A 26,301-nucleotide genomic window follows, 5' to 3' on the forward strand; every position below is an offset into this window, starting at 1 on the left:
CGATTGAGGTACAAAATCGTGTTGAAATTGCGTATGAGACACGCACTTATTGGGCTCGCTCTGAACTTGTTTTGTGCGCCATGCGTATTGGATATCAGATAATGTTCGTCATTTAAAGTGCAGTGCTCGGGCCGGGTGGTGGAAGACGATTATTTCCGGGGCGATTACTGTTTTAAAAGTTTGGCGCAGGATATTCCATTGACCAATAAAAAAATGACAAAATGGTCCCAGTAAACAGTACACAACTTGTGCCATCCGAGGTGAGTTTTGAAACCATGATAGTTTTGAAAACGGTAAAAACTAATCTCGAAATGTTGAAGTTCCTTGCCATCAATTTGTGTCGTCATGGTCGTAATTTGCTTTGAACTAAAATTTGCTTGAGTTGAGGTCTATATTTTATATTATTAAAATACTAATCGTTTTTTTCTTTTTCTAATGGATAGTCATTCTTTAATTTTACGGGGATATAGCCTAGATATATTAATGTAGGTGATTGTGTAGTTACGCCTTTTGTTTTACTTTTGGCTGTGTATATTTGACTGCGAACCGGTGCTCGATTGTCGTGATTGTCGATTGTGCCCGGCAGAGCACTGAACATGACAGTGACTGTTTTTTGGGACTTGGAAGTAGCCCTAACCATGGCCTAACTTAGATTTTTTTTTTAAAATGTTTACCGTGATGACTGATCGTCTGGTCCTACTTCCAGAACTGTGTAAGGTTTTTACAAACCTTACCATGCTTACAGAAAGACCAATCATGCCAATTGAAGCTGCTGTACTTAGCAGAAAATTCTCAATTTTTTCTAACCTCCAAACCCTCCTGTCACGAACAAAAGTACCTCTGCTCTAGGGTGGGTTGGAATCACTGAAATGTTAAACAAAAATGTGAAATTTACCAGAATTTCGTTCACCAGGATCGCAGGAGTCTCACACGCGGCCCTGTCTCATCTGTTGCTGTCCACTGAGGGCGCTTTATTTCTCTGGACCAACTACAGCGTGGCTTTCATTTCATCGTCAGGGAAGGAACAAAAACATACTCTCGGAATGAAAGCCGTGCTGTAGTAGTTGGTCCAGAAATCCCTCAAATGTCAAACAAAAATGTGAAAATTACCAGAATTTCGTTCACCAGGATCACAGGAGTCTCGCACTCAGCCGTCTGTCATCGTTTGCTATCGACTGAGGGCGCTTTAATTCTCTGGACCAACTACTACAGCGCAGTTTTCATTCTGAGAGTGTTTTTTTCGTGCCTCGCGCGATGAAATGAAAGCCACGCTGTAGTTGGTCCAGAGAAATAAAGCGCCCTCAGTCGACAGCAAATGATGAGACAGGGCCGACTGCAAGACTCCAGTGATCCTAATGAATGAAATTCTGGTCAATTTCATATTTTTGTTTGACATTTGAGGGATTTCAACCCACCCTAGAGGTACCTATCTGCATCAAGATAATACTTGTGATATATTGAGGCCAAATATTTCGCGACAGGAGAGTTTGGAGGTCGGAAAAAATTGAGAATTGTCTGCTACAGCAACTTCAATTGGTCTTTCTACAGTTCTGGAAGTAGTTCTGCGCTATCGTCATTGTGACTTCGCGTTAAGGTGATGGGAATCAGACCTAGGGCCTAGGGCCCTATTCAAACTTTATTTGATATTTCCCTTAAAAAAAATGCTCCAGAGCCAGAAAAAGAGAATGAAATACATGTACATGTATTCTGCTATCAAATAGACGATTCGAAAACAAAGAAGACGACTCTTACTTTTATGGGAAAAAGAAACAAAATTTCAAAATGAGTGGCGAGGCCAGGACTCGATCCGTGACATCGTGATTGTGAGTCTAGCGTGCTATCCACTTCTAGGCCACATTTTGGCTCTATTCAGAGTGGTAATTTAATATCTTTTATGGTGTAGGCCTACTTGTATAGGTGCAAATGAGGGCGTTGTACGATGTACTGGCTTAAGAACGGAAAAAAAATGCGGGACCAGTTCACGGTAATATAGGCGTAAACACTGCATTTACTTTTAGTCTAACTAGACATGTTAGAGTGTTCTTTAGTTTTTATCATTCCAAAATGACAACTGCAACCTTTAGTTTTTTTATAGCCTAATTGATTCTAATGACCCTATTTTCTGTCAATTTGAACTTTGTCCTTAGTGTATTCATCATTACTGCGACTTTCTTACGCATTTTTCAGTTGATGTCGTAGGAATCAAAGTGGTTTGAAAATCCACTGTGCATCCCAGCGATTGCCATATATTCAATAGTACATTGTATATCCCATACTGACAAAATTCAGTCCCAATTTCGATTCCTCAAAACAACAAGTGAAGAAACATAATGTCGAAATAATCCTTTTAAAGAAGATATGAGTTTGTCAATGATTAGTTGTCATCCTTTGGTTTGTGTCAGGCCTCCTGCAGTGCAGACGATAGGATGATACTCTGCATAATCCGTGACATCACCAACCCACAGTGGAACAGCTGTAAGATCACGGTCACCCTGCCGATACGCACAACTACCCGTGACCTGTGCGACGAAGTCGCCAAACAAGCCAATTACGAACCCGATACGTTCAACTTGGTCTGGCAGCGGAGCGGTGCCGATGGTACCGACGATGTAAGTAATCGTTGGACATTTTGAGTCTCCCCCCTTGCTCTGTTACACCCTCCAGACATGAATATGCATTTGTCTTCATGCACAATAAACCTCTTTTAGGGGCGTTTGTGTACATGTAGTTGTGGACCCCATTCCTTTAAGGGAACAAAAATCTACTTCTAAACTTTGGGACTCACCTAAGTAGATAACGATGACATCATGCTGTATAAATCTGCAGGATTAATTTTGTGGAAAGAGGGCAGGATTTTGATTTTTGAGGGAAAATATGGGGTAAAACAATGACAGCGACAAAACCATGTGTTTACAATGTACATCTTTCCATAAAAAAACCCCAACAAGCTGGTTTTGTAGAACATCGCTGATTCGTTGATGAAAAATTCCATTTGTAAGCCAACATTTGGACTCAATTAAGTAGAGGACAAAAACACCATTTTGAATAACTGCAGGATTAATATTGTGGAAAGAGGGCAGGGTTTTGATATTTGAGGGAAATTATGGGGAAAAAGTGAAGTCGATAAAAATGAAAATGCTGAAAACAAACTTGGCAATAGTGTCAGGTTTAGACTGTCGGTAATTGGTTGATATACCAGTGCAGCTTGCTTTTCTACTAGTAGTCTGGTTCCACATTACAAAATGCATGACAGTTCAGGATCTTTTGGTATTGGAACCAGACTTGCTTGCATACCGCACGGTGCAGTAAGTGTGTCGATTCGCATGCTTGTTTCAGATTATATAAGAAAGCTGATTTTTCTTTGAGTTAATTGTTCTAAACTAAAAAAAAATTAGGGTCAGTATAATTAAGAGAATGTATCCTGAGGTTGCAGAGGTTGGGGGAGCGACAAAACTGTTTTTAAAAATTACAAAAAACGGAGGTGACCTCAACTACACAATGCCCTTTTAGGAGCCCTTTGAGTGTAATTTGAAGAACAAAATTAATTGACCTCTTTATTTGATATCAAATTTGTACAGGTTTTAATGAATGATCGCGGGACGCAAACCCTCGGAGAAGCTGGCCTTCTCCCCGACCGAAAGAAGAACTTATTTCAGATTCAGGACAAGGAAGGTGTCCAGCCTGTGCCCATCAATGTGAGTACTTTGGTGGGGATCGAACCCGAAACATCGAATTTGATGATGTGGACTGGCGAGCTCATGGAGGGGGGGGGGGGGGGGGGGGGGGGATGGGCTGTAAGAATATCTCATGCAAGAACTTTAAACCCTAAACCCCTTGGGTATTCTGGCTAGAAACCCTGCTAAACTCAGCGACATGCAACACTTGACAAAATGACAAGCCTGCTCATCGGTCTGGCAAGATCCACCAAGTCACAAATCTCAAGGTCAAACTGTCTCAGAGTCTGTGGTCACCATTTGCAGCAGGATGCAACTGTGGCACTGTTAAAGGGAATATACATCATTTGCTTTTGCTGTAATTTTCAGAAATGGATGGAATTGGGGGTTGGAAATATATAGCAAATATAGTTACACTGACTTTTTTGAGGTTTGGGGTTCGAAAATGCTATAAAAACCAAGAAAAACAATCATTTTCCTGTAGTATGGTTCCCTGACTCCATATAAGAAGCAACAGAGCAGTTTACATACATTGGGGAATTGTAAGGTCGGGGAACCAGTCTAGCTGGCTTGTACCCGTTCATAGGTACGTAATCAATTGCAAACAAGTGCGATGGTCCATTGGGGCCAGTATTTGAAAAAAAGCCAGTTTTTTCCAACGCTGGTCGGCCGACCAGCTAGCGTTGGAAATTGATACAAAAATACCACTTTTTTTGGAAATGACAGTATACCAGGTGCCATGATTTTACAGGATGCTTTACACTGTCATTTACTAACAGTCCAGCAAGGTATTTCAAAATGATTTTGTAGTTTTATTTTTTGATGTTTGCAAATGTTGTATTTTCCCTTTGAGTGGGACTAGCTCTCATTGTCTCAGAATTGCCCGTTTATGTACTGGTGTTGATGGCTCAATGCAGCAAGGTCCCATAGACTTTTACATCCGATGCAGTCTGGTACGGCTGGCAGGGTAAAATAGTTGAACACGTCATGAACACTGCTACATGTACATGTAGGCCTACGTAGCGTCTGATTGTGAGGCCCGTCTCTCCCCTTCGGACTTTTTAAAATTAATTTCCACAAAAATTTCGGATTTTCCCCCTAACATTACTAAACTAGTGGTAAACAAATTTATGCCCCCGGTGCATACCTAATCAAGCTACTTATAATACTTTCATTCACTCCTCAGGCTGGTGCGACAGGGATCACCGTCACCAACGGCGATGACAACTTTGCTGCCATGGCAACGGCAGCGTCATCAGCTCGCAATGACGGGGAGGACACCCAGCCACTCATTACAGCGCCCTCTGTTGACACCTGCGCCACCTTCACCGACTACAGCTACAGTTCGTACGCTTCGGCAGTCACAGCCAAATCTGAGTCAGGTATGGCCAGGGAAGTGATGCTACTATGTAGTACCCCATCAGGAGTGTCGTAGAGAGAATACAGTTGCTATAATGAACACGATGGTGTCCACAAGAGAATGTTCGTTATAGCAGTCGTTCGTTTTTGGCAATTTTTGGTCGCTGGCATGACACTCAAAAGTTTAAAAGATTGCATCTTCTACTCAGCAATATGCCTTTAATGGATTTGTATTTTTTGTCTTATTTCAGGTTATGTCGGCTTGATCAACCAAGCAATGACGTGTTATCTCAACAGTCTGCTGCAGACCCTTTACATGACACCGGAATTCCGAAACGCCTTATACAAGTAAGAATATAGATGAACATAGTAAGAATATTGAAAGAATATAAAATACAGACTTGTTTCGTTTTTGCTAAATAGATGTTTTTTACCTTGTCCGTTTCTGGAACAGTCATGTGTGTGTGTGAGTGTGCGTTCACAAGTTATTCAAGAGTCGATCACTCACGAAACGGCTGATCACTTGCAAAGTTCCTGATCGCCCATGAAGCGTGTTGCCTGTAAAAAAGGGGGTGGTTAACATAGCTCAGTAATGGATCCCCAATTGCCATTCCCCAGGAATTGAGCAATTTCTATTACTATGCCTCATACATATTCATGATCGAGAGCTGAAGTCTCATTGGTCCATTCACCATGCATGCGTAGTAAACTGTCGCGCGGGTTACCTGAGCAACAGTCTACCACGTGTGCGCTTTACAAAACAATCATGGAGCTGTTGCACGGGTGTAGTACGCACGCGCGAACATCGCCCTAGCTAGCTAGCTAGCTACACACATGACACGTCAAAAGATGGCAGCACACGTAGTTGTTAAGTAGCGTTTGCCCGAGCTCAAGGATGCCAAAGTGGAAAATATTGTGGACAGTAAAGATGCCTCCTCTACTAAAATAATGGTCCACAATGCGGTATGCACTCTTAGGAGTTACTGTATTTTAAACGAGCTGAACTTTTCTGAGGTTGAGCAATATGCCTGCGAACGGGAAAATTCGGCAACTGAATATGTATGAGGTATAGTAAAACAAATATAACGTGGTTATATATAACTCGGTATTGGCTATATATAACTCAGTATTGGAAGTTGACAAACTAGTTTCCTTGGCTTTGTCTCAGGAACTAGTTTGTCGACTTCCAATACCTTGGAGCGCTAATATTGGCTATCCACTCTCAAACCATGTTATATTTGTATACTGTTGGTGGTTTCTTGACTGTGGGCGGGATCCACATGTGCTTCCGACTTCCGACAATTTTGGAGGACGTGGGGCAGGAGAGCGCAGTTAGAAGAGCTCTTGTGTAGTATTCAAGAGGTTCTGGGCTTGAATCCCACCCAGTCAATTTCTTTGTTCAACCTAGTGATGATAGCGATATTGAATTTTGTCAGATGGTGTTTTGACGAGTCCGTTGAAGATCCCACCAAGAGCATCCCATACCAGCTGCAGCGACTGTTTGTGCAGCTCCAGACGAGCACCAAGCGATCCATTGAGACCTACGACGTCACACGAAGCTTTGGATGGGACAGCAATGAAGGTACTGGATTGTTTATTTGTCAGATTGTCGTAACTCCCTGGTTTGGGAAGATCAGGCATTGGAAATAAAACTTTATTTATTTTTTCTTCAGAGTGTTCATAATTTTTTTTCAATTTAAATTTTAAGTTTTATGTGTGTGCAGTGTTTCAATGAACATTGTTTTATCACTGTTGTCGAGTATAAATTTGAAAATTCTTCGCCTTTTCCTGTTCCTTTTTCATAGTTGTGTTTCGTAAATTGTTTATGCCCTGGGTGGAATTTGTGAGGATTTTCCCGGATTTCAGGATTTAAAAAAATGTGAAACTCCAGCAAATACCAAAAGAGGTGCTTTTACTATAAACGTTCATGTAAAACAGCAGAATTGGGTATTTTGAGGGATGCCTTAACCCTAAAAGAGCTGGGGGTAGGGGCAGAATCTCCCCCCCCCCCCCCTACAACTTTTTCTGCGATACCCCTGCAATTTTTTTTGGTGACTGAGCTGTCCTGACATTTAAGCCTCAAGTCTTCCGCATTTTTTGATACGGTATCCGTCCCCCCCTCCCCCGGCTGTGAGATGGTCAAAATAACCCACCCTTGCTTTAGAGCCCTTGGCGGCCCCCAAACCCTCCGCCGATTATTTTGCGTAGATGTTTCATTTTCTACCAATCTCACGCATGTTATGCTTATGGCTTTATGAGTATTCTATTCTGGACTTTTTTGCAGCTTGGCACCAGCATGACGTGCAGGAGCTATGCCGTGTCATGTTTGATGCTCTGGAGACCAAGTTTAAGAACACCGAGAACGAGGATCTCATCAACAGACTGTATCAGGGCCAGATGAAGGACTATGTCAAGTGCCTGGAGGTAAAAAAGGAATTAGTTGTAGTTTAATGTTGTCTCTATTAACCACTTCGCATCGGATGACGTGTTAACACAATCTGGCTTATTCTATACACGGGCACGGCTGACGAGTTAAAACGTCAAGCGTGCCTTGATTCGCCTCCGGATGACGTCTAAACACGCTAATCCCCCATTTGTTTTGTACACACACACAAAGTCTGAGAAGTCTGTGGAGGCAGACCGTGTGTTTTACTTGAACTTGGCCACTGTGCACAGCCTGTTGTGGTACAATTCACGCTCCGTGGGCACACCCGGAGTGTTGACAAATATGAGGTTGCGGTAAGAAATATCGTACAAATACTGTTGAAATGACTCTTGCGAATCAGTATTTGTGGCGTTTAGCTGATATCAAAAGTCGGCTGCTATATCTTGCCTCCTTCGAAAATCGAAATTTTTCGGCAAAAGTAATCCCGGCGCGAACTGGTTAAGGGAATAAATATGTGCTTGGCCAGTTTTAAACAAGTACGTTTAAACTGGCTCAGGGGCCTGGACACTGATAACATTATCGCCGATAACATACGTGGCATCAGCTTCTCCCCATAGACTTGTGTGTGATTTCGAGCCGTAGCCCCAAGTAATTCAACACAGCCTAAGGACATAGAGTGAGCTAGAGCTCCCAAGTCAGGAACCACAAAAAACCTGAAAACCAAAGCTGGAGGTTTGGAAAACCCTGTTAGACTCTCAAGAGTAACTTACACATTACCAGCAAGTGTTGTCGCACAAAAATGATCAAACCTTCAACATTATCTTATTGTGAGGATAAAATGTGATATTTGTAATTTCAGTGTGGACATGAGAGTGCGAGGAAGGATAGTTTCCTGGACATCCCCCTCGTCATCAGACCGTTTGGCTCAACGAAAACATACGGGAGTGTGGTAAGTACATCAAAGAAAAGTGTCTGCACTATAAAATACCTAGGCCTTAGCATTGGCTTTGGCACATCCGTAACCCTAACCTTCCCAAATCCTCAAAAATCTTCTTTGCAAATGGAGGATTTTGCAGGATTGAGGCCATATGGCAAAAATCATGTGTGGCTGATTTTGGAGGATGCACTGTGTCAAGGTCTTGGGCCGGACCTTGCGTTGTTTATGCTCAGCCGTGCATAAATTAAGCCTAGATTATACTTGAAATCCTCCGTACTGCACCAGGATGTCACTGGCTCTGCCTCAACATATTGACAGTGATTGCCAGAAGATTTTGCAGGATTGAAGCAGTGGTCACCCTCCAAGAACCACATTCAAGAAATAACGGAAGATTTCGGAGGATTGAGGCTGTATGCAATTTTACATAGAGGCAGTTGGAGGATTTTTCAGGATATAAAATTTGTCATGCCTTGTTTACATGATCTGAAATTTTGGTTTAACTCCATTGGTAAACAACAGAGTAATTTAGGATCAAAAGCAGGACATTTTTTTTTGACACGTACATGTAGTACCAGCCCTATCTTTGCCCTGAGTAAGATTTTTCTCATGCAATCAGACGTGCCTTTAACGTTTTTCCATCTGTTAATTAAGTTATCTCTTCAATTGCCATACAGCAAGAGGCACTGCAGGCCTTCATCACACCAGAGACCCTGAATGACACAAACCAATATTTCTGTGAGCACTGCAACAAGAAATGCGACGCTCACAAGGGGCTGAAGTTTCAATCCTTCCCCTACGTCCTGACCTTTCAACTCAAGCGATTTGACTTCGACTACTCCACCTATACCAGGCACAAACTAAACGACAAGTAGGTACAATTTGACTTCGGTAAGGGATCTTTTGCATTTACAAATCCTCAGACAAAGGGCATTAATCCCCCGAACCATTAAAAATAACACTAGGAGGTTTTTGAGGATTTTACAGGATTGAGGACAGTAGGGCCCAGCCACTATGGGCTCCGTGCGCCAACAAAGAGGGCGCCATTTTACCTAGCAACGATGTCCCATGGGCGGGACATTTAGCTGGTTGACGCGTACCGTTCCTTGTGTGTGACGCACGTACACCAGGGGATTTGTACTATGTACACACAGTGGTACAAAGTACAACCGCGCGTCGCGAAAAAATTGCAGTCGGGCAAGATGGTGTCGTTCGGTCACCCCCAACTGTACTTTCTTTGCCGGTGAGGGGGTACTTGTGAACGAAGCGGATACAGCTTTTCCATCTAAATATTTTTGAAATGACAACAAAACCACGAAGTAAATTTTGAAAATGTTTTACTCCCTTGGCCTAAACCCCTATGAGTTTCATTTAATGTCCCTCATGCCTCACTGCACAATGGTCAATTGATCACAACAGCATTTTTGGACACATTGTGAAAGATCTATCTTGTTTCTTAGTGGGCCACAATTAACTGTAATTCCAATCATTCCAGTCAAATTTTACCAACTTAAAATTTTGTATTAAACCACAAACTGCAAATTGTTGATTGAGTGGCATCGCCGATAATTTTGTTCTTACAGGGTCACCTTTCCTGAATTGCTCAACATGAACACGTTTTTGGAAGACGAAAAACAGGAAGAAGACGAGGTATGGCTTTTCTTCGAATTTCTTTCCCTTTTGAGTAAAAAAAAAACGGTTTCACTTTTCTTGTAATGTATAAAAAGGTTGTGTACTGTGGGTAGAGATGACTTCACTTAAAGATATAGTCCATCATTTGTAATTTGTGCATTTTGTCAAAAGTTAAATTGGGCCTGAATTCAGCGTCCGAGACGCGTTCTCACTGAGCCGATTGCAGCTATACGTGATGTCGCGCACTGATCTGACGAATAATAGCAACCGCGTGTGCATTGTGCCAATGCTTGCGCGCGCTTCGCAAAATAACAAAACGAACTACTAATTTAAATTTTCCTACGGTGCGTCTTAAGACGCACCGTTGGAAACGGTGCGTCTTAAGACGCACCGTTGGAAAGGCCTTCTTTCGTTGATTACTTCAAAATGACAGAATAAATTCACAGGGAATTTATTCCCCTTACTATCTTTCAACCAAGTATGTTTTTCAACAATAATTACGCCAGTTACTTTTCGGATGGCTGCAAATGATGGACTATAGCTTTTATGTTTGTAAATGATTTGACTCAAGAAATAATAACATAAAGGTCAAACGTTTTTAATGCATGGACTAAATTCGAACTGATTTAATTCAATGCTACTTTTCTTTTGCTTAGAACCAACCAAATAAGTCGGAGATTTATACAGTTTGTTAAAATTAACCCTCCTGCTATCTGAATAGTCACAGACAGTCAAAAAATCAATCCTCTTCCCCTGCCATGCCTTTCACACAGGCTAGTCACCAACAGTCAGATCATATTTTAAGTAAGCACTGTAGCTAGTCAAATTCAGTCAACAGACAAATGCAGGCAAGTGGTAGGCACAGCTGGCTTATCAATCACCTACAGTCAAAGCATAGCTGTATCAAGTTACATAAACAGTCCCAGCCAGTCAATCCTGCTTTATGTAAGCTGGGAGCTCTGAACTGTTAATACAGTCCCTTGATTGATTTTGACTGAAAGGACAACTTTGCACAGAATGCATATTAGGGTTTTAAGTACCCGGTAACACAAAATGTTCCAACACAAAATTAGGCATTGTCTTATTTTAAATGGAGAAAGGCACAACTGGATCCACTAACATTCTTTCTCTTAGGCTTGAAACTGACTTTTTTTTTAAAGAAAAACAAATTATCCCTTACATTGTAGTAAATTTGCAACCTTTGCTTTGTTTTGCCTGCAATTGACCAATCCTTGGGTTGCTTTGATCCAGACCGATGTCCAATCAGACAGGGAGGCTGATGATTTTGAAAGCCCAAGCATTCTCGCCGGCCCCGGCCAGAATCACAGCCCGGACGATACCGTGGATGAAGGCATCGACGTGGAGCAAGCCGCCCAGGTGACCACGCCCAGCAAATCGCAGCCCGCCGCCACGCCCTACCTGTACGAGCTGTTCTCTATCATGGTGCATTCTGGGACGGCAAATGGTGGACATTACTATGCATACATCAAGTAAGTTTTTGCCGGCAAAATATGGGTCCTGCCTCTGTCTTGAAATACACTGTCAAAGACTGGCCTGCACGTTTGCAATGATGACTGCTTGCCCAGTTATTTTAAATAATTGTGACCTTCTGGTACAAAACCAGTCCGAAGATGCATGGCCATGTTTTGAGACTCGGCCTATAATGTACATTGTACAGGTAAAAGTTATCGCAGTTCAGATTTAGGCGTTACAAGCTAGAATTAGAAATATACAGGGTGAGTAAAAAAAAAAACCCAAAAACATGGCAGGACCAATTTTTGAATGAAGTTTTGCCTTTAGCACTTTCAAAATCCAGGATATGAAAGACCAATCAATGAGCTTTCTTTTAGTACAAGAATCACTCAAATCACTCATGTAATTTTCAAGTTACGGAATTTTGAAAACAAACACCGTTTTAAAGTTCAGTCCACCGATCACAAAAAAAGGTAAGTGTTCTTTCAGCAAAATGAAAACAATTCACATGCATCCCTATGTGAATTGTTTTTGTTTTGCTGGAAAACACTTACTTTTTTGTGATCCGTGGACAGAACTTTTAAATTGTGTTTGTGTTAAAAATTCCGTAACTTGAAAAGTACACGAGTGATTTGAATGATTCTTGTATTAAAAGAAAGCTTAATGACTGGGCTTTCATATCTTAGATTTTGAAAGTGCTCCAGGCAAAACGTCATTCAAAAGATGGTCCTGCCATTTGGGTTTCTTTTTTTTTTACTCAGCCTGTATTTCACTTTCAATTATTATAAAGCTAATCTGTCAATTTCGTAAGGAGTTCATATTAAGAAACGTTAACAACAAATTTCTTGATTTTTAAAAGATTTTCGAGGCTCAAAATTTTTTTAAAAAGATAAGTTTGTAGTATATTCTGTATTTGATCGTAAACATTGTTTCGTATCCCATGAAGATCTTTCAGTGACGGGCGCTGGTACTGCTTCAATGATACGAGCGTGACGCGCTCCACGCAAGATGACATACGGCGGACGTACGGTATCGAGGCCTTGCCTGGCCGAAGCGCCCCCAACAGCACGCTACCCAACGCTTACATGCTGATGTACAGACGGGTGGAGCCGAACAAGAATGCAAGTAAGTTCCGTAAAAACAAGGTGTATAATCATCTAAAAAATGAAGAATTTTTCTCCTTTGAAGCCTAAATTTTCTTCATTATCATTTCACAAAGGATGCCTACAGCCACAGTGTTGTGTTTAAATGCTAACAGTTATGTTTAAGAATCTTTGAGCTTCGCCATGAACAAAACTGGAAACTGTATAACTTTGGGAAGCGCATGACCAAAGTTATTGGTTTATATCAGGTAAAAGCTCTTTTTACTCTAAAACCGCCTGGTTGATTTTGGAGGATTGAGTAGGGTTAGGGTTAATGATTTCTTTCATGTATTACAATGGATTTCTGCCGTAACTTTTATGGATTGCATAAGGAGCTATGTTTACAGTTATAGGCGGAGTGGATTATTTGTAATTTGTGAATTTTTCCGTTTGAGGCAACAAAAGTGCTCAGAATCTTAAGACGGATGTTTAACAACTGTCTAATATTCTAGGATCTCGATTTCAATTCAAAAGTTGCCGAGTCATATTGCTCCCGAAATCAGCATCCGGGACACGTTCTCATTCAGCCGATTGCAGCTATGCGATGTCAGGCACTGAACCATGCAACCGTGCGCGTATGCGTCGTGTCAACGCTTGCGCACGCCCATTCACAGATTCCCCAATTACAAACTAACTGCTAACAGAAATTTCCAAAAATGTGTCACTTGACACATCTTTGGAAAACGACCTTCTCTTTAATTGTTTTCTTCAAAATGACAATATGCCAGAAGGAATAATTTCGCACAGGGTTTAGTGTCATTACTGTCTTTACCAAGTAATCTTTTTGTAACAGTATTTTGGTCGGTCACTTTTTGGATTGCTGCAAATGGTCCACTCTACCTTTAAGAAGGGTTTGGAGTTGTTATTCAGCATCTTTGAAGGTCTCAGGTCAAACCAAGAACTGCCAATGAGACGTGTTCATTTCTCTCCACTTACAATCTGGATACCTTGGGCCTGCTGGATCTCTATTAAAGATATAGTCCATCATTTGTAATTTGTGCATTTTGTTCGTTTGAAGCAACAAAAGGGTTCAAAATCTAATGAAGGATACTGAACAACTAACCTGATGAAATTTCAGCTCAGCTTCAGCTGTATATTCCGAGAAAAACAGCATTCTAGGATCTCAATTTCAAATCAAAAGTTGCTGAATCATGTTTTGAATTGGGCCTGAATTCAGCGTCCGAGACGTGTTCTCACTGAGCCGATTGCAGCTATACGTGATGTCGCGCACTGATCCGACGAATTATAGCAACTGCGCGTGCGTCGTGCCAATGCTTGCGCGCGCTTCGCCGAATAACAAAACGAACTACTAATTTAAATTTTCCTACGGTTAAGACACACCGTTGGAAAGGCCTTCTTTCGTAGATTACTTCAAAATGACAGCTTGCCAGAAAGAATAATTTCACAGGGAGTTTAGTCCCCTTACTATCTTTCAACCAAGTATGTTTTTCAACAAAAATTATGCCAGTTACTTTTCGGATGGCTGCAAATGATGGACTATAGCTTTAACCCAGACACATGTTTGTTTGTCTGTTAAGATTTTACAACCGTTGAACAGTTCCCATCACACATCAAGGAGCTGAAGGCAAGACTACAGAGTGAAGAGGAAGAAGAAAGGAGACAGAGAGAGATTGATAGAAACACTTGCAAGGTGAGGCTGGTAGAATGGTAAAGGGGGTAGAGAGTAGGCTTGAAATCAAGTGGGTAATTGGCTATGCAACGCTTGCGTGGACACCTACAGTATACAGATCTGATACACCGTGCCCTCTGGAGACGTGCACACAATAGGGAACAAAAGATTGCATACGTCTCCACAGGGCAATTTCTATAGATGAATACGTCTCCACAAGATTTTCACGCAATAGATATATGAATTTTACTCAAAAACTAGGAATTTCCATGGTGGGTTGATCTGTCACAAATGGAAGAGTTTCAGAAAAGGGATATTAAGTCCGAATTTCAGCCAAGGAAATTAATTCTGGTTAAAATTAGAGCATTTTGAAACTTCACTTTCCAACTTGAAAACTTTACTACACAAGAACAGAGAAATGTCTCCACAAGAATACAAATTTCAGTATGTGTGTTCCGGTGTGTACGAAGTGTGCGGTATGACACTTACATGCAGGGACTGTTTGGGCATCCTTGACTTTGTACACAACATATGAACCTTTTCTTTTGGGTAGTTTTAATGCTTGCTCTTGCCCGTCGCCAGTGATATTAATAACAGATTAGCATAAAAACTGTTAAGTTTTTATTTTTTCTGCTGTTTGTTGTTGCTTTACCCATAGATCAAGTTATTTGGTGTTCATCCGTTAACTGGGAAGTCAGTGGAAGCAAGACTAGAGGTCCACAAAGATAAGACGCTCAGAGAGGCCACGGAGATGGCACACAAGGTGAGAGGAAAAAAGAGGTCATACATTATTATAAATATTATATTTACATCCTCAAAAGGCGCTCTAGGCAATGTAGCTCGCACGCCTAGAGAAACTTGTAAAGAGAAGGCAATGAAGAAATTATAATTTTAGACGTGGGAGGAAAACCCCAGAAGAATATTCTAGGGGAAACCCACGGAATCAGATAGGGACTGAAATCCAATCCACATGTAGACTAGGGCAGAATTCAAACCGGGGTTGTAGAGGTGGAAGGCGAGAAAAGAACTACTGTTCCAGCCTCATGACTTCCCAACCTAAAATCTTTATGTGTATTGAAAGGTAGAGTATATCATTCGTGGGGACTCAGTGCTCAAAATCTAAAGAAGGGTGCTTAACAACTAACCTGATGAAGTTTTAGCTCAGTGAATGCTGTATATTCTGAGAAAAACAATATTCTAGGATCTTGATTTCAATTCAGAAGTTGCCAAGTCATGTTTTGACTTACGCCCGAAATCAGCATCCGGGACACGTTCTCATTCAGCTGATAGCAGCTACGCGATGTCACGCACTGAACCGACGAATTATAACAAATGCGCGTGCATCGTGTCAATGCATGCGCACTTCACGGCTTTAACGGAAGGATACTGGCTTTTACAAGGAAACTGGCTTCTACAAGAAAAGTGGCTTCTAATGGAAATTTCCAAAAATGCATCTTCAGACGCATCTTTGGAAATGACCTTCTTTTATTGTTTTCTGCAAAATGACAGCATGCCAGAAAGAATAATTTCACAGGGAGTTTAGTGCCATTACTATCTTTGAACCACGTATGCTTCATCAGTTACTTTTTGAATAGTTGCAAATGATATTCTCCACCTTTAACTCTTATATATGATCAACTAAAGTCTGGATGGTTCTGGCTTACTACACATTACACATTGTCCTTCAAAGCTTGGAAAGGATTTTCTGATCTCAGACGGTATTTTTTTTTTACACTTTCTGTCTCCAGCTCTTGTGTTATGACAAGCACACCCCCTTAGAATGCTGCCGGCTCGTCAAGTACGACGAATTCCACGAGTCCCTGGAGAGGTCGTACGAGGGGGAGGAAGAGACGCCCATGGGGACCCTACTCTGCGGCGTCAAGACCACCTACATGTTTGACTTGCTGCTGGAAACCAGGAGAGAGGATCAAGAGTTTGTTGTCTACAGACCCGGGGGTAAGTGAAGGACTGGTGGCAAGTTTACAATATGTTATCAACAATGTATGGACCGGGAGCCGTTCTGCTCGCAAGGTGGATCCGTTTTTGTCCAAAATAATATATATTTCAGAGGCTTGCAGACGCCCACAAAAGAAAAAATAGGAGTTTTGTGGTTGGAGTACAACATACTAGTTGGAAACTAATCAACAGAAAAACTTCACATTTGTTGAAGAGCACGGAGAAAGTAACTATAAGTTATTGTTGAAGGGACTAACTCTGAAGATTTCTAGCGATATCCAATAATTAAGCCCTTTTCACACGACGCCAAAAGCCAAGGCTTGAGACATTTTCTCATGCTTGAGAAATCTTACAAAAGTGCCATCATGTGAAAGGACACCACTGCTTGAGTGAGAGTGACCAGCATGCATGGTGACTTTATCTCAATTCTTCAGATATCGTGGAGGAGGTCCGGACCTATGACAAAATCTTCCGCTAGCGGAAGATTTCTCAATGTGTCCATGACAAACGATCGTGTGAAACTGAAATGGTCACTGTTTATTGTACAACTGTCCGTGCAATAGCCAAGGCAATGCGCATGCCTGGAGACCTCTACATACGACCTTTGTGCCAGCGCGCACGTGCAGCTTGCGAAATTGTGAGCTAAATGTCAAGTTTGTCATAAAAAGTGCTCCGTCATTTCTTTTCCTTGTCTCTCGGCAGCGTCTTTTCAGGTGGTCCAATGATCGTGGTACTGATAATGTTGCGACCCGCGGTCTCCGCAGCGATCCCCGCCACACGTGACTGTTGTGCACCCTCCCATCCATTTTGGATTGAATGGCAGATGTCAAATATATGTATTTCTTTCATGCAAGGGTGTAGAGGATTAAAATGCCAGCTGTTTTCACTGCAGATGCACTGATATCATATAGTCCTGATGGTCAGAAATAATAGTGAGTTAGTTCCTTGAGCACCCAAAGGTCTAACTTTCATTCATCCAATCTCTCATCATAGCTCTTATGCATTGCATTTCTAGGTTTCATTGCGAATATTTTGACTTTGCTCCTGCAGATGCTAAAATTTTGTTTATCTTTTCGTCGCCAGGAGTCACCAACAAGCTGTTTGTGGTGGATCTTGAGGCAGAGACCATCGCCAATCCTATCAGCTTGAGGTCCTACGTCAACACGACCATCCAGGACTTCAAAACCCAGATTGCAGAGGTGAGTTTGGGCGACAATCTTGACTGCTTTAGAAGGTACAGTGGAACGTCGCTATACCGAACACTGCTATACCGTACAGTCGGCTATACCGAACATTGTCCTTGGCACCCGAATTTTGTGTACAAAACCAACCGAACATTGGTGTTGAAAACCGTCAACAGAAAAGCGAAAGTGGCTATTATTTCCCAAGGCATAGAAGGGGAAAGCCACCCATCGATGTAGGTAGTAAGCTCAAAACTGTGTAATTACATTATTCAATAGTCGGCATGTGTTCAAAGTCGTCTTTCAGTAACTACCAGGGCGCCATTTATTGAAAAGTGAGTACTGGAGCACCGGCATCTCAAAATCGCTATACCGAACGATCGCTATTACGAACATTTTCTGTGGATCCCGCGATGTTCGTTATAGCGGCGTTCCACTGTATTTGAAGTTGGAACCTTCCCTTTAATTTGATACAGAATGTGAGGTCGTGATGCTTGTAGTTCTGAAGATTTCATTAATTTTCCGTTTTTCAGCCATGTCCACATTCTCATGGAATTGCACAAATATATACTTGAAGATTTTTTTTTTGAATAGGTTACAGGCCTCAAAGTGGAAACAATGCGAGTTGTTTGGGAGAAATACTACAATGACCTGAAGCCGCTGGTCAGCGGACACAAGACGCTGAAAAACGAAGGCTTCTTAAAAAGCAATAAGGTGGGTACGCATCCCGTAAATGATGAAACGTTTCTGCCATTAAGTCCAAGTTAGACTGCGATTAGTCTTCAGTTAGAAGTAAATATTGAAATATGGATCACGGACAATTGTACAGTCATAATTTTTAAAAGGGTCCATGAGACAAAATTTTCTTTGGAATGTTTACTTTGGGTATGTAAGTTGGCAGTACAGTTTAACAACTGTCCACACTGACATCACCATGTAAGCATTCATTAAACTTTTTTGGCATATACATGAATGCATGTTCCCAATAAGAACTTTTTGATTCTTTTTTTTTGTATCAGGTTTTTGTTGAGAGCAGCAATATTGAAGACAAACGGGTCCCTTTTATGGATTCAAAACTCTATCAACTGCTGGACAGAAATGCAAATACGATAAGACTACAGGTGACTCTACCACTATTCTATCAAGGTAAAGCCTCTTTGTGATTGTCTTATCTTTATTATGTTATTAACCTTTATACTTTTCTTGCTGCTGAGGACACAAAGTTATAGTTATTACACATTAATTGTCGTCTAACTTTATCTGAGCCGTAATGAATATTGGAGACTATTAAAATGCAACTACTTTAGCAAGTCAAATGTACCAAGGATGAGCAGTGACAAATAAATGCCTTTTTATAACCGACATACAGATCCTTATCATTTGATTGGTGGAACTCACATCACATGACATTCGTTATTACTCCCATTCACGCCGGGGCTCAAAAAGTCCCATTCGCCCATGGGGAATGGGAAATACTATTCAACAATTAGGATCATTGTTGTTCCATGATGCGGTATTTGAGTGCAAATGCATGCTGGTGTGCGCGTTCAGCGTTGGGCATAGCGCGTATAGTTCAAGGAGCCAGCGCCACAGAGTGGGGTTCAAACTTTTTCAAGAAGGGGTGGTTTGGAAGAGAGAAATACATTTTCCACCAATTTTGTGTTGAACTAAGATATCAAGAATATCAAATGACAAGGATTTATATGTTAGTTATATAAAACAAATATTGAGTGGCTTTAAATTGTGACATGGGAGGAATATTATCGCTTGGTAAATCTGGACTTTTCCATTTCACTCGGCTTCGTCTCGTGAACTGGAAAAGTGCAGATTTTACCTTGTTAATCTGGACTTGGTAAATCTGGACTTGATTTTACCTTGTGATAATATTCCTCCCATTTCACTCTGAGCCACTCAATATTTGTATACTATTTTAAGTTGACTTCAGACTGGATGACATGAGATGGACATGAGATTGCATGTGATTGACGTGTGGTTGACACGTGCTTAGCATGTGATTGACTTGTCATTGACTTGTGATTGACATGTGATTGACATGTGATTGACATGTGAGGCTTTGAATACAGCTCTGCTGGATTGGAACCAACTGCCTCTGAATACCCATTTGTTCCCTTTGATCTTACATTTGTTTCACAGACGAGTTCAAGCCACCAAAAAGCAACAGCAACAGTGTGTCGCCTTGCCCCTCCCTCACCTCCTCAACAGATGAGAAATACAACGATCTCCAACTGGAGACGGACATTGCCATGAACACGGCGCCCACCCCTAGCCCCACGGGCAGCTCCTCGACGCTCAGTGACGACCACCCGCTGGACAAGAACAGCGCCAACCTTCTCGGCAGCGAAACAGATAGTGGTGTGGTGTCGCTGAACGACGGCCGGACCCACGACGATCTGAGCGGCGACAATGACGGCAACAGCGGCGAGCTGCGCGGCAGCCCCGAGGGCGCTGTTGATGGAGATGCCAGTCCCGCTAACCCGACGAGGTCGGAGGACGTCGGAGATGTTCACATTCCAGAAAGAGACGTGCAATCACAAAGCGGAACCGTTGACGCGACGTCCGACCCATGCTGGTGCGAGGGGAGAGGCTGCGGCGACTGCAGCAAACTCCAGCGGGGGAACTCGGACCAAAGCTCAGGTGCGGTCTCCTCCCCGCTCTCACCCCTGTCCTCCATCAGCTCCCCGATGACCACCACGTCGGACAACAAATCGGGTAGCATACCCAGTGATACGGACCCAGGGGCAGGGGGTGAGACCCGGGGCAGTGTGATCAAGTACGAAGACCCCAACGAAGACTCTGAGGATGAGATTTACGAAAACACCCGGCACACGAAAATGTCAAACTGGTACTTCAAGGCGGAGCCCATACAGACGGTTGACAATTCAAGATGTAAATAGCAATCCATCAATGCTAATTCCTTTAGAAATATGTCCTAAAATGGTCGTTCTGTTTTCATCTTGGACGGTCCTCACAATTCAATCAAAATTCAAACACAAGGCATCGAGTCTTAAGTCAAGCAGTGAGCTATTCTTTGTCATTGTTCATTCCCTACTGACCTTGCTCTTAATATGACTTGTGATTGACTAGCCTGCAGCGCTGTATTTTTTTCATAGAATTTGCCATTTGGATCCTGCAAAGGGTTGAATCTGGAAAGGACTCAGGAAGTTTCCTAAGTTACGGAGTTCAGAACAACATTTACATTTTTTTATCCCCCTGGCTTTCATTGCCAAGAAAGGAGGATCTTGCAATAGTGTATTCTTTCTGTCCGTGTGTACGTGTGCTCCGTTTTGGTTAGGTTAGCTGTTTAGTGCTGTCATATGAAAATCTCAACCAGACTTGGTGACAATAATCTTTGGGTATGGGGACTTCAGATGACTTTAGACATTTGAGGTCAAAGGTCATCTAGGGGTCAAATGAGGTCATTGGTGTTTTTTGGTTAGGTCAACTGAAAAGTGTTGTATGAAAAGTCAGACTTCAATCTCGACCAAACTTAGTGACAATAATCTTTGGGTAGGGGGACCTCGGATGACTTGAGACATCTGAGGTCAAAGGTCATCTAGGGGTCAAATGAGGTCATTGGTGTTTGTGGTTAGGTAAACTGAAAAGTGTTGTATGAAAAGTCAGACTTCAATCTCAACCAAACTTAGTGACAATAATCTTTGGGTAGAGGGACTTCAGATGACTTGAGACATTTGAGGTCAAAGGTCATCTAGGAGCCAAATGAGGTCATTGTTGATTTTAGTTAGATACACTGAAAAGTGTGCTCACTAACCGACTGTATAAATACTGCTAGCATGCCAGGGGGATCGCCCAAGTTTAACTTCCAGTATTTTTGCCTTTGTAGTAATGCCTGTGTATGTGGATAAACGGATGTCTCTAGCAGTCTTCAAGAAGGCACTGGAACCCTATGTTGGGACAGAATCACAGAATTTCAAGGTAAGGGGTCAACTTTCGTGATCATTGATTGTGGTTTTGAAGAGTGTGCTGGCACTTGGAAATATTTACTTGTGATTTGTTGAAACGAACAATCCAATAGAGAAAATCCAACATGTGCGATTTTCGGAGGTTTGAGATTTAGTTGCACAACATGCAATGCTTTAAAATTCACGATGATTATCTTGAGGATGGCAAAGAGAACATAAGTGATACATTTCACTGGCAGTTGTTGAAAGAAAAAGACGATGATGCCCGATTTTTCCCACGTACAGTGTGTTAGTGTAATTTGGTTGAATGGTTTCATTACTGTCGCTCTTGTCTTTGATGAGTATGTTACTAACCTTAATTCAGGCTTTTTAATTTCACGGAAACGCTGAACATTTTTCTCATGGGTTTTTTTTTTTGATCTTAAATAAAACAGGAGGCTGTGTCCGGAAATTGGGCATGAAGTGTATTGTACAAACATGTACATGTGTAACTGCAGCGCGGCCCAGATTTCAGACATGTATTTTTGTTCGGCCTTTTTTCTGATTTTTTTTTTGCGTATGCCAGTTTCATCATTGTTTCTCCATACAACCACCAGGTCTACAGGGTTTATGCCAACAATCAGGAGTTTGAGAGTATCCGACTGACGGAGACGTTGCAGTCTTACAGTGAGGACAGCCGAGTGGTGGTCAAACTGGGCCGAGCTCTGAAGAAAGGAGAGTACAGAGTCAAGATCTACCAGCTCAGCGCCAACAGCTCAGAGGTGATTATGCATATTCATTTATATAGTAGTATACCTCATACATATTCATGAGCAAGAGCCAAATTCTTATTGGTCAATTGGCAATTACGAGTCAGCAGCTTAGCTTCGCTATTTAGGACACACGCAAAGATTCACGCACAGCGCAAATACGCATGTACGGACAACTATCACATGTACCTATGCGATAGTCGATACTACACAATTCATGCACTTTACTTAGCAATCGTGGAACTATCCCACGGGCTAGTGCGCACACACGAACATTGCCCTGGCTAGCTACATGAAAAGATGGAAGCGCACACACAGTGACATTTTGCAGAGATAACTCATGCAGAGTTTGATAAAATTTTGGTGAATATACATGAAATATAGTAAAAACAAATATGACATGGTCTATTTCCAGTAGATTGTTAATTTTAGCTCCCCTCGGTATCGAAAATTAACAAACTAGTTCCCTAGCTAAGCTACTGACTTACGAAGTCACCATTTCCATTTAACGTCCATTTTCCCCACGCTGTGGGGTGAGACGTCTTTCCTTAATGGCCCTGTTCCATGCAGTCCGATTCCTGACATCCACATTGGCGAGGTTTGACAGTCAGAGGTCTTCTGCCAGTGTCTCACACCAGGTCTAAACTGCCTAAAACTTGAAGTACTTGACTTTGCCGTAGGTGTACTTCAAAGCTGAGAATGATCGGCTGCCAAACTTTTTTACCCGGCTTAAAGCAAGCCCTGTCTTGTTTTTGTCATAGATTTAATTTTGTAATGCCTAACTCTGTCCATAATCAATTTCTCCCCCCAGCCCTGCAAGTATCTCTTTGATTGGGTCTTTGCCAAGGGCATGTCTGTCCAGCAATCCAAGACGGAGCTCCTGCCCGAGCTGAAGGCCAAGTGTCTGATAGACGTGCCCCTCAACAGGCTGAGACTGCGGAAGAAAGCCTGGAAGAACCCAGGTGCCATCTATGCCGACACTCAGCTGTACGAAGAAGACATCCCCATCTTCACCAACTGGGAGGTCTTCGTCGAGATTCTGGACTGTAAGTCTTGCTGATAGATTTTTTGTTATGTCTTCATCAGTAAAGTCTGTCTCGAGCCAATGTGCCCATCAAGCTGGCGTTTATCTCCGGTTTCAGAAGCATGAAACGACTGAGAATATTTCTATTCCTTCTGGATGGGACGCCAGTCCATCGCAGGTTACTCCCCAGCTAATGCCAGTACCCATTTATACTCCTGGGTGGAGAGAGGCAAGTGGGGGTGAAGTGGCTTGCCTATGGACACAACATATGGCCAGCAGCTGGATTCAAATCCACTGCAATGATCCTATTCACACAAGAATAAGGCCAATTGATTGGTTTATTTTCCCCACATGTTCAGGCCCAGAGCCGGTCACTGACCCGAATCATCTGGAGTTGTTTGTCAGAAGATGGCGGCCCTCGGAGTTCAAGCTGGACCCTTTCGAAGAGATCATCCTCACGGATTGCACTGTCGATGACCTCAAGAAAGAGGTAGGATTAGTGACTGTAACCGTCTTCTGGTTTTTCTGAAATGGTTGACATTGTACTGAGAACTAAGTATCTCCAATCTTCATTTGTAAGACCCAGCAAGAAGCCTTCAAATAAACTAGGGCTGTCTGATTTCGAATAATTTAGTAATCGATTACTCGAAACTGTGTTTGATTGAATATTTGGATATTCAATATTTGCATGCAGAGCATGCCAATTAAAACATGCATGTTGCAATCAATAGGGAGTGTTTTGCAGGAAGTATTTTATATCTGTCAAGGACTTTAACCTGCTAAAAGGATAGGAACAATGAACTGCTGTCGAAAAAAGTTACCGTCGACAAAATGCTATCTTCAGAATAATTTGACCGCAAGTCTAAATCGGGTGCCAGCTTTTAAAAAAAAATTAAAATTTCTTATCTGAAGAGTAACCACATCTGCATGCGTTTGTCATCTCTTCGTTCTTTGATTTGATCGTTTATTTTGTAACAGCTATCTAGTCGAAGCGGCATCAGCCAAGAGAACGTCTGTTTTGCCAAAGGCAAAGGGACTTTCCCCTGTGAAGTCTCGCTGCTTGAGATGCAGACGGATTTGGAATGGAACCCCAACGTGACATCCCTCAACTCATGGCCACTGTATATCAGTGATGACGGTGCAGTTGTCTACTACTGGTAAGTCATTGTTATTACTATTATCATCAGCCGAGGTGTCGTTCCTCCTATGTGTACTAATCGTGTACTCTGTTGATGTTAAGGAAATAAATTTCCCATACAAAAGGAAAAAAATTGTTGCAGCGAATTTTTTATAAAAATTACATTAGAAAAACTGCTCTTTTAACAGAAATAACACTTAAACAGATGACAAAGTTGTCTTCAATAGAGGGCCCTTCACTCGTGTTCAGTGTTTCCATAATTTCATAAACCCTCGAATACAGTTTATATATTTTGATAACTCATACCAAGACAAAAATATAAAAATAAAGAAAATAAGGGTGATTCACATCACCCCGACGCAAAAATTCCATATTATGAATAGTTAATGTGGTACCCGCTGCTATGTGCATCAGATTTGAACCAGCCAACCGATCCCATTAGCTCGATGGTCGAGTGGTAAGACATCTGCACTAGAAAGCAGGAGGTCGTGGGTTGGAGTCTCACCCGAGTGATTTTTTCCAACTTTCACTCGGGAGGTAACACACTGAGTATACAGTGTTTATACGCCGGTGAAAGTCAAAACCTAATTTGATTCACATTACCCCAACGCAACAATTCCATTATTATGCATTAAATATAAAAAAAAAAAATTAAATATAAAAATTCATGATTGTTTAACAAACGTGGTTTGGATTTGAGCCTGGTTCACCAGGGTGGAAGGTGAGAAATGTGCCACAGTGCAAAACAAACACGGCTACTCTGTAGGGTAGAAGTGTAATTGTACAGCATGGTTTGAGGGGAAATTCTATGATAGTATCGATCAAAATTTGTTTGCTTTGTTGACTACCTCCGGACAAGAAGTTGAGGGAAAAGTTGACCCCAAAAGTTGTTTCTAATGTTCCCCTTCCCTTCATAAAGCTCTATTCTGAAGCACAGCAATTCCTATTGGAATGTTTAAATTACTAAAACATTTTCAAATACGGGCGATTCCCAATACAGTGCGCCACCAATAGGTTGCCACGAAGAGTCCAGTTTTCAAGTTTACGGTCGACAAAAACATGGCCGATTTGCCACGATTTGAACGAATGTCAATGGATAACTTGAACAAATCTTTGATAGATCGGGGCATAGCATTCTGCTGCCTCACAGAAAACACCATCTTGATAAAACGAAAGTATTGACTGGACAAACTAGGAGTTTTAAGTGTCCCGTAGCATGGCGAATTTGTCGACTGTTTCCCACAATGCACTGCGAAAAATGGACTCTCCTTGGCAACTTCTTGGTGGCGCACTGTATTGGGAATCGCCCGAATTGGAACATGCTGTTCTTAAGGAATGATGTCTCTGACTTATTTAAAATGTTTGTTTAATCCTAGCGACGGATCAGAAGATCTCAAAGAACTCACCGAGGAAGAAAAACAGGACATCCAGAAGAAGGAGAACTCCCGTTTGGAGAAGACGAGCCAGAAGCCAAACTACCCCTCCCCACGCAAAGAGCGGGCCCTCAAGATCTACACGGACCTGTCCAATTCAACGTGAAGTACAGATGAGTCTCAATAATCCAGGCAATCCGGGTGACAGACTACCTCTCATACATAGCACAGAAAGGGATACGGATCAGGGATCTAGACTTCAAACAAGACATGGCAATACGCAGGTTTCGTTTCACTTCTTAACCAGTGTTGGCCCATTATACTTACATTTGTAACTCTTTAGTCACCCAGTCTAGTATTAGTGCCCGAAACTGCTCGAGCACTCTATGATTTTATGAATTCGTCTGTGAATAAACACAATGTAATACAATGTAGTACATTTCCTAATGTGTTAAATAAGGGAATAAATGTTTGCTTGGCCGGTTTCAAACAAGTACGTTTAAAACCGGCTCAGGAGCCTGGATGCTGGACATATCGGCGACCAGACCCAGAGCCGGTTTTAAATGTACTTGTTTAATACCAGCCAAGCACATATTTATTCCCATTCATAAATATCAGCGAGTCAAAAAGTCAACCCAAGTCAAAATTTATAAATTTCCAACGATTTTGTTCAGCAATTTTACTTCATGTTTTTGTAAACACCCCTCTA

The 26,301-nt window shown here is 41.9% G+C and overlaps 1 protein-coding gene across 1 annotated transcript; it reads left to right on the forward strand.

The window, feature by feature from the left end:
- On the forward strand, positions 1 to 26,301 carry LOC119722767 (ubiquitin carboxyl-terminal hydrolase 47-like). Its single transcript, XM_038193073.1, has 25 exons — positions 1 to 260; positions 2,403 to 2,609; positions 3,579 to 3,695; positions 4,861 to 5,056; positions 5,285 to 5,381; positions 6,470 to 6,615; positions 7,318 to 7,457; positions 8,279 to 8,368; positions 9,031 to 9,224; positions 9,937 to 10,003; positions 11,237 to 11,475; positions 12,405 to 12,583; positions 14,139 to 14,251; positions 14,889 to 14,993; positions 15,979 to 16,186; positions 17,270 to 17,385; positions 17,962 to 18,081; positions 18,387 to 18,513; positions 19,522 to 20,274; positions 21,230 to 21,321; positions 21,905 to 22,069; positions 22,869 to 23,103; positions 23,441 to 23,571; positions 24,060 to 24,238; positions 25,596 to 26,301. Exons 1-25 carry the CDS (start codon positions 222 to 224, stop codon positions 25,756 to 25,758), a joined length of 4,218 nt encoding a protein of 1,405 aa, XP_038049001.1. The 5' UTR covers positions 1 to 221; the 3' UTR covers positions 25,759 to 26,301.

This window comes from Patiria miniata, unplaced genomic scaffold (genome assembly GCF_015706575.1).
Source record: "Patiria miniata isolate m_02_andy unplaced genomic scaffold, ASM1570657v1 HiC_scaffold_16, whole genome shotgun sequence".
Taxonomy (NCBI): domain Eukaryota; kingdom Metazoa; phylum Echinodermata; class Asteroidea; order Valvatida; family Asterinidae; genus Patiria; species Patiria miniata.